The sequence below is a fragment of the Vanessa atalanta genome, chromosome 13 (assembly GCF_905147765.1).
Source record: "Vanessa atalanta chromosome 13, ilVanAtal1.2, whole genome shotgun sequence".
Classification (NCBI taxonomy): Eukaryota; Metazoa; Arthropoda; class Insecta; order Lepidoptera; family Nymphalidae; genus Vanessa; species Vanessa atalanta.
Genome location: NC_061883.1, coordinates 4,619,938 through 4,628,963, shown reverse-complemented (window position 1 = coordinate 4,628,963; position 9,026 = coordinate 4,619,938). Strand labels below are relative to the sequence as shown.

Here is a 9,026-nt window from a genome sequence, read left to right as displayed (position 1 = left end):
ATAGATATGTCGGAAGAGCAGGATGCCGAACAGTTGGATTCGGTGATTGATCCGACATTTGGAAGAATCATAATAATATCAAAGGATTACAATAATTCATCTCGATTAAGAGCAAATGTGTTTGTAAGCAACCATCGCATTCGAGTAGCTTGTCAAAACATAGCGACTCGCGTTGCCATGACACAACTCCATTCGGGGTGACCCGCTCTGAAAAGTAAATCAGCCATCAAACATTATTGCCAACTTTTCATTAATTATCCAAATCAACAATCAAAGTAATCTCGCCCCGTTAGATATATATTGTAACAGACTGTTCACGATTGGTCAATTCGTTCGGAGAGTATCGAACACAACTAATAATAATATACAGAAAAGCGAGTTATTTTCGATATTTCATCAAGTTCATCCCGTTTTGTACTTTAAAATGTATTAGAAAATAATGGATGTACTTTAAATTGTTTACAGAAATCAGGATGATGCGTTTCATCCTTTTACTGTCAGCTGCCGCCATGGCAGTGGCATACAAAAACCCCCACTATGCTGCTGGGCGGTCCACTATGGTCCATCTCTTCGAGTGGAAGTGGGACGACATTGCGGCTGAGTGTGAAAGGTTCCTTGGACCGCGCGGATTTGGTGGTATTCAGGTAAAATACAATTTGAATATTTGAAAATGTGACAGTTTTTTATAAGTCTATAAGTATAATTTAAGCGTGGATATTACGGCAGTTTCGATCTTGAGCCTTTAGCTCTCGTCTTTTTCCGTTGTAGCACTAGCTTTAAGCTAAATTGAAATTCGGAAAAAATCCGAATAAATCTTTAATTTTTTTATATAAAGAAAAATAAATTATTTAATGTGATAAATGAGGAAATTGTACTTTATTGTATGTATTGTGCTATAATTCACTAAAGTTTTATGTTATGTAATTTGTTGAGAACGTAACAGCAAACAAGCAAATATATTGAAATCAATGAATTTGTTTCAGTTAACATAATACAATATATAAAAACCTAATCGAATATGCCAACGTAACAAAAAAACAGTATTGCTACAATATATTTACCAGTTTGAACTCAGCTTTACAAACATCTAGTTTTCAAAGCGTTTCAGAGATCTTAAAGCAATCCCTCTTGTTTTTATCTCAACAGGATTTTTTTCACGCAGTTTGAGTCAACGAAAGGCGTAGCCTATTCAAAACATATCATCCGAAACATTGGAGATTGACAATTTATTAGATAACAAATAGTCTAACAATTATTGGTGCTTTCTTAATGGACTTTGAATATATTATATTATTTTTTAAAGTGACAAAGTACGCTCTGTGAATGTTCTACCGCAAGTTCCAATGCAAGTTGAGGTATATTTTCATTCAGCATGCAAGTTTCTTAGCGATATTCTTTCTTCCTTGAGTACGAGATGAATTATAAACACAATTAAATCACACGAAAACCTGATCAAGTAGGTTTGAGTAGTCTTCGTTTTTTTTTTTATAAAATTGGTAGGCAAATGTGTCACCTGAAGTTTAAGTCACTATAGACATTGTCGCGGTATGAAATTTTAACCATTTAATGGCGAATGCTCGCCCAACCTTGAGAACTAAGTTGATATGTCCCTTGTGTCTGTAATTACACTTGCTTATACGTCCTTCAAACCGGGCATAACGATACTATGCGGCTACTACTACTATGCGGCTTGATGGTAGAAAATATAATGAGTGGGTGGTAACAACCCAGACGTGCTTGCACAAAGCCCTACCATGCAACGTTAAGAGTTCAGATGTACCTGTTCTATCTACCATCTTAAAGTGATTAATTTTATATCTAAAGTAGGTTGTGTTGATCTAGTTTACCTTTAATGTATCGTTGTGGCTTAAATTGTTGACACAAAAGCTATCTCGTTATCCTCTTCATCATTTAACTTAGGATAGAATGACATAATATGTTCAAAGCAATCTTGCTTGTGCTATGTTTGCGTAAACAAATGTTCCGCATAAACCTGCATTGTTTATGACGCTGAGCCTATTACTAAATCTTGTTTAAGATGTATTCCATTACAAGAAACTTTCACGGTAAGATTACATCTTGCAAGCAAATTTAATTAATATATCGTATAGTGTTTAATATTAATTGAATACTCATAATTGTCGCGTTGTAGGTATATTTACAGTTATTTTAGGTTATGACGTTTTACAAAAAAAAAAAAAATAAGAAACTTGTAAAAACGTACGTGAATATTTAAAATAAACTAAGTTGTAATTTGGAAAGTAGGTTTCTTTTAGCATTTAGGTATACTTTGAAAAAGAGGTTTTCGAAATTCAATCCCTCAGGGATCAAAAGAAGTTGGCGTAATACGTTTTTTTGTTCAAGATTGATTTAGACGTTTATAATGAATATACCGTGAAGAAAATATCAACTTCATGAACTTGGATTAGTATATTACGGCTTGAACATATTATTTAGTATTTAATAATTCCATTTATTCTCTGTGGAAATTAGTATGTCAAAGTGCAAGCTGATACTAGTGATACCGATGTCGATGATGGAAATTATACAGTTCTTATTCTGTATAATTATATTATTACACAGAATAGAAGTCAACAATGCAATCAAATAATTTAATTCTTCTTGAGACATATAGCTTTTACTTCTCAAGGTCGGTGGAGGAATTTAAGAGGAATGATTATTATTTCTTGCTTTAAATACTTTTTATGAGTGGTGACAACTCACCACCAGGTGGCCCAGTCAACCTAGATATGACATAAAAAAATCGATAACTTTTTAGTCTATTTATTTTAATAATTTATGGAATGTAAAGATTTTTTTTTAAATTTAGAATTTATTGCAAACAATATATATAAATAACAAACGCATGAAATCATAATTGACATTATACTTAATATATATTTAACCTAAAAATGAGAACAAATTGAAAAAAGTATATAAAAATTTTACTTAATGGTCTTAATTGAATACTTGTTACTTTTCCCTACAAATAAGGATAGTATTAGCGGCAATCTCAGAGTTGATTACCGAACGGTACGAAAGACGTTTCTAGTGGTCATTCCACGGGAGTCAATTTACTAAATAAATGTTCGGAAATTTAATTAACTGAAAAAGGATCGTTCCAGATAAAAATAAAATGGCAAGATTAAACTACGTACATTACCTTTATTGAAACGTGACTATGAACTTTAATTTAAGTAAAACGCGATAAAACTAGGAGTATGTGTATTTGTCAAAGTATTCATTCGTTTAAAAACGTAATAACTTAAAAAGCTAAGGCATTTAATTTTAATGAACAACATTTTTATTTTAGTTTCATTTTTGTTTTTTTTTTTTTTGTTTTAGATCTCCCCTCCTAATGAGAACTTGGTGATCTGGTCGAAGAATCGCCCGTGGTGGGAACGTTACCAGCCCATATCCTACCGACTGATCACTCGTTCTGGTAACGAAAACCAATTTGCTAATATGGTGCGGCGTTGCAACAATGCTGGTGTGAGGTATGCGAAACGACATGACATGTTTGATGAGATATTAATAACCTATGAATATTAAGTAACCATGTTACTGCGTTTACACTCCCAATATTGTTTAGAACAAGGTTTTGTCTTCGTCTTTCAAATCTTAAATTTATTAGGACAGAAAGAGAGAAAAGAGTGATTAACGAAACATTAAACATAATTTTTTTTTAAGAAAGGCCATTTACCACAGTTGTATATGAATCATTTTATTTAGCGAGATACATTGTGGATCACATTATGCTTACGTTATATTGCCAAAGCCTCATCTACGTCTAGAATGATATTAATCAATGAATGAGAGGTTTCGCATTAATTATAATAAGTTTGTTTGTACTTATGTGCATTTTGAGGCCTCTGTATAAACATTATCCATAGTGATCGGAAACAAATTTCACAGAAAAATTATCTATGATAAACTGCATATATGGGTCAAATTTCATTGTTATCTATCAAACGGTTTCTAAGTTTACTAATCTTACACAGATATATAAGATATATACATATAAGATATTTTCTCTCAGGATTTACGTGGACGCCATCATCAATCACATGACTGGAACATGGAACGAAAACGTTGGCACAGGAGGTAGTACCGCAAATTTCGGTAACTGGCATTACCCCGGTGTACCTTACGGAAGAAACGATTTCAACTGGCCTCACTGTGTCATCTCTGGCAACGACTATAACTGTTGTGCTGACAGAGTTAGTATTTTATTGATAAGAAGATTTATTCGAATTTATTGTTTAGATAATATACTAGGACGTGTATGACTTGACTAGAATATACAGTATAGAAATATTGGTACCAATAGTACGTTTAGTAGTGACTAAAAATGTATTGGGATTATATATGGAATTAAAAAAAAGTTAGATACCTGAATTATTTATAACCAATGTTATAAAGTAAAGTGGCCTTATTAAGAAAATATAAGTATGCATATTCTAAGCCATATTTTCATCATTCATTTTAATGGAGTTCGTAAGGGCGGAAGCACTTCGACCTTCTTAGATCTTTTGTACAAGAGTTTTCTAAAGGATAACATCAAGAGGAAGTAGATACACAGGTCGCCTCGAGAAGTTTTTATTTATTAAACCGATGAATTGTTTTTAACATATGTAACTTTATAATCTGTATTCGATTCAGTAGTTTATCTTCTAACATCATTTTATTATAGTTTATTCGATGAGGTATTTTATTTTATTCACATTTTAGATCCTTGAAGTCGTGATACAGTTTAATTTAGAATTCCTGCCATGATTGTAAATATTATATGAGTTTTCTTATATAAGTCTTTCCTTCTTAGGTACGTAACTGTGAATTATCAGGTCTTAAAGATTTGAATCAAGGATCAGAATATGTTCGTCAACGGATTGTCAATTTCATGAATCATCTCATCAGTTTGGGCGTTGCTGGATTCAGGTAAGGCATTACATTTTTATAGATTGAGTTAATGTGACCCGGTTTTGTTTATATATTGATGAAATAAAAAGATTGGAGCTAATACACTCCAATCTCCTAGAATAGTGTAGGAATAAGCTATAAATCCCTTTAGGAGAAGAAAAGGTTTTGACCCAACTGTGGTACATTAACGAGTTGAGTCTATGTTGAATTAGTCAAATTTAATTCATTATAATGATGATGTAACATACCATAAATATGTTATTTTATCTACACGTTCAGAATTTTATATTTCTTTAAGAATTACGAACACTAAGTCCTTAAATGTATACAAATGTTAATTAAAAATAGTTATTGTATAAATCTTGACCGCGTGGAATGGTGGTACGAATGCTAGCAGCATTTGCCCGTTGAATCGCCTCTGTCCAAAAACGAACCAGCCATTGTCATCATTGTAGGAAATAAGGCGAGGTGTTATACTTTTAATGAAACTTTTTGCATTTCTATTCCAAAGGTGTTTATAAGTCTCTATATTGTTAAATATTATAAAAATCTCAAATAAGCGATTCTTTTATTTAGCTTAGATATGTCAAAATAACAAAAATTATCATTTAATATATAATTCAATAACATTTTTATATCACCATTAACATCTTAAATTTTTAAATCTTGACTAGGAAAAGAATAATGTAAAAAAATAAAAATAATATGAATAGTTTTTTGCAACTGTATACGTAACTTTCAAATATTAAATAATTCAATAAATTCATATTATACCCCAAATGACATTTGTTCTAATAAATTTTGAGTTTTTTTTTTGCGAATTGTTGTATAATTTCAACAGTTGACCGTTCAAAACTTAATGAGGTAAACATATTTTTGTCACAATTATTTTGATTCTTCATCGATGTAGTTCTTATTTTATGTTTACTAAACGTGAGTATGTCATTGTACATTGACAAGATGGTATAGGTTCTACGACGTTTTTGGGTCATGACCTGATTGTTAAACCAGTAAACTTGTAAGTTTTCACATACATTCAAGACTTTGAAGTGTCTTTAAAAATATTTATTTGTGCATGTAAATTTTACTGTTAAGTTGAGCTACTTTTTTTTTAAAAGTAAATGCAAGGTTAGAAATATTAATTTTAGAAGAATTAATTTTCTCTTGAAAGATATCTTCTAGATAGCTATTTATAATTTTACGTGTTTTTTATCTCTTTAATTTTTTCAAGAATAATAAAAACATATCTTGTTATCCTATCTATAATTTCTAATAGCATCATCGATTAAATTAAAAATCTTAATAGATGTTTGCAATTATCGATAGATTATAAATAACTAAAAAAATCCAATAATCAAGCTAGAGAAGAACTAGCCGAAAATTTATTCTGCTATCAGTATATATAATCGAATATTACCAATTCTAACAGAATCGACGCTGCTAAGCACATGTGGCCCAGAGATCTTAGCGTCATCTACAGTCGCCTACATAATCTGAATACGGCCCATGGCTTCCCATCTGGCGCTCGTCCGTATATCTTCCAAGAAGTAATCGATTTGGGAGGTGAGGCCATAAGCCGAAATGAATACACTCCACTTGCTGCAGTAACTGAGTTCAGATTTGGATTGGAACTTAGCCGTGCATTCTCCCGTCAAAACCAGTTGAGGTTAGTCGTTAATAAATTTTTATGTTTCTCGAGAAAATTAGAAAAAAAATGCTCTTAAGAATATATAATTATTATAATTGCATAATTTTACACAACAACAGATGGTTATCCAACTGGGGCCCACAATGGGGTCTTCTGGCCTCGGGTGATTCTTTGGCCTTCATCGATAACCACGACAACCAAAGAGGCCACGGTGCTGGTGGTAACATCTTGACCTACAAAAGACCCAAGCAGTATAAGGGAGCTATCGCGTTCATGTTGGCCCATCCTTATGGTCAGCCACAATTGATGAGCAGCTACGGTTTCCACGACACTGAAGCTGGACCACCGATGGACCGTAACGGCAACATTGTCTCACCATCTATTAACTCCGTAAGTATTGAAATATGTGTAACAATTAAGGTATATGACAATACACTATGAACACTAAATTAATAATAACAATTTATCGCAAAAAAATTATGCTATTATTTTATGCGTAAATTGCGGACTTTTGTCATAACCCGTTTGACACACACTTATTATTTTAATCATATTAATTAATTATTGTATCATACTTTATGTTTGAATAGGATAATAGCTGCGGTAATGGATGGATTTGTGAGCATCGCTGGCGCCAAATTGCCGGCATGGTTGGATTCCGTAACGTTGCTGGTAATACTGGTGTGAATGACTGGTGGGACAACGGCAGCAATCAGATCGCCTTCTGCCGCGGTGGTCAAGCTTTTATTGCTTTCAACAACGACAACTGGAATTTAAGCCAAACCTTGCAGGTTTGATATATTTTATGATCATTGCTAAATATCAAGGTTATACAAATAGACAAATGGTAACAAATTTGGCTAGTGACACTGAAGTTTATGAGATTTTGTTACTTGTCATACTTGTCTGTACTGAACACTATTATGACAATTAGAGTCATGTCTTTTAATGGGACGTTAAACTTCTGTGCTACCTCTTTTTTTAAAAATATTGAGCCATTTTAAATCAATGCTTTTGCATATAAAGTTGCTATTATCAGATACATTTTTTCTACATATCTCTAGCTGCAACACTTTTGTCCAGTAAATACAAAATATTTGTATTGATTACGAAAAAATAACTACTAAGAACGATAGTTTCATAGATTTACGTTGGATCCTACCACCATATGAGCAATCTAAAAACTAACAATTTCTTTCATTTGCATTGTGACTTAGTATCTAAAGACTTTAGCTGGAGTTTAGTGGCGTAATTATAGATATCTCTGTTTTTAATTTTCAGACTTGCCTTCCAGCTGGTAGGTATTGTGATATAATTTCTGGTGAAAAGAGAAACAATGCCTGTACTGGCAAAACAATCACCGTTGGTAACGACGGCCGTGCGCATATCTCCATCGGTTCCAATGACTATGATATGGTTCTCGCCATCCACAGAGGAACTCAGGTCAGTTGATGTGCTTAATTTTTTATTCGTTCTAGTTTTCATATTGGTTACAACATTTAATATAATTTCAGACATTCATAATTAGAATAACAGATTAATTATATGCCATTTAATAAATATTATTCTGAAAATAAGCTTGTACGCCGATGGCTAATGAATGATTTTTTTTTCAGTCACGCCTCTAAGCATTTGGCAAAAATATAATCAGAAGAAAGAAGAGAACTAAAAATATCTGAACTGTCCAAAGCAAATAGCCATAAGATGATTTGTAAATAAAACAATAAATAAATCTTCCTAAACTTGTCTTTTAATTCAAACACAATACAAATAAAATTAAAAGCTTAGATATCTGGTTTCCAATTTAAGTTATTCCAAGTTATACAATTACTTAATAACAAACGTCGAATTGATTATTCCAATTAAGTTTTAGTCTCGAAAGATTGTTCGTTTATTAGCTAAGAACGAAACCTGATACTGTTCTGTTATTCTTGAATTTTATCAAAATAATAGACCACGATTTAACTTTCATTTATCTTTAATTTCTAAACGTCGAAACAATGATGAATCTTTAAAGAGAAAAATATGTATACAACTTTATTTACTTCATTACACGACTTTGAACTAGATGAAAAAAAAATGTGCTTATTGTTTAATATGAATTTTCAACAAACTAAACATTGTTTTCAATAATAATTTGATTTTTTCTTAAAACTAATGCGTTTGGTCAATATTGTATTTTTGATCGAATTGCAATCTTTTTGAGTATATTAGTGGATACTGTCACTTTTAGATAGATACAAATTTGATTTTACAACTATCATTTAAATGTTATACCAAAATGTAATATTTTACCCAATATCCACAGAGAAGGAACAAAAGTTAGGACGACTGTCTTGTGATGTCACGTCGCCATATTGTTTTTTATGGTAATTTTATTTTTAGACGTACAAGACTTTTTTTCTTGTGGCTACAGTACTTGCTCATCTAGATAATTCTTCTAACAACATCTAATACA

The 9,026-nt window shown here is 31.8% G+C and overlaps 1 protein-coding gene across 1 annotated transcript; it reads left to right on the top strand.

Moving 5' to 3' along the window:
• Nucleotides 1–443: 443 nt before the first annotated feature.
• LOC125068067 (alpha-amylase 1-like) lies at nt 444–8,310 on the top strand. Its single transcript, XM_047677058.1, has 9 exons — nt 444–644; nt 3,346–3,497; nt 4,040–4,220; nt 4,823–4,938; nt 6,350–6,586; nt 6,688–6,958; nt 7,159–7,359; nt 7,850–8,011; nt 8,185–8,310. Exons 1-9 carry the CDS (start codon nt 444–446, stop codon nt 8,194–8,196), a joined length of 1,533 nt encoding a protein of 510 aa, XP_047533014.1. The 3' UTR covers nt 8,197–8,310.
• Nucleotides 8,311–9,026: the final 716 nt, after the last annotated feature.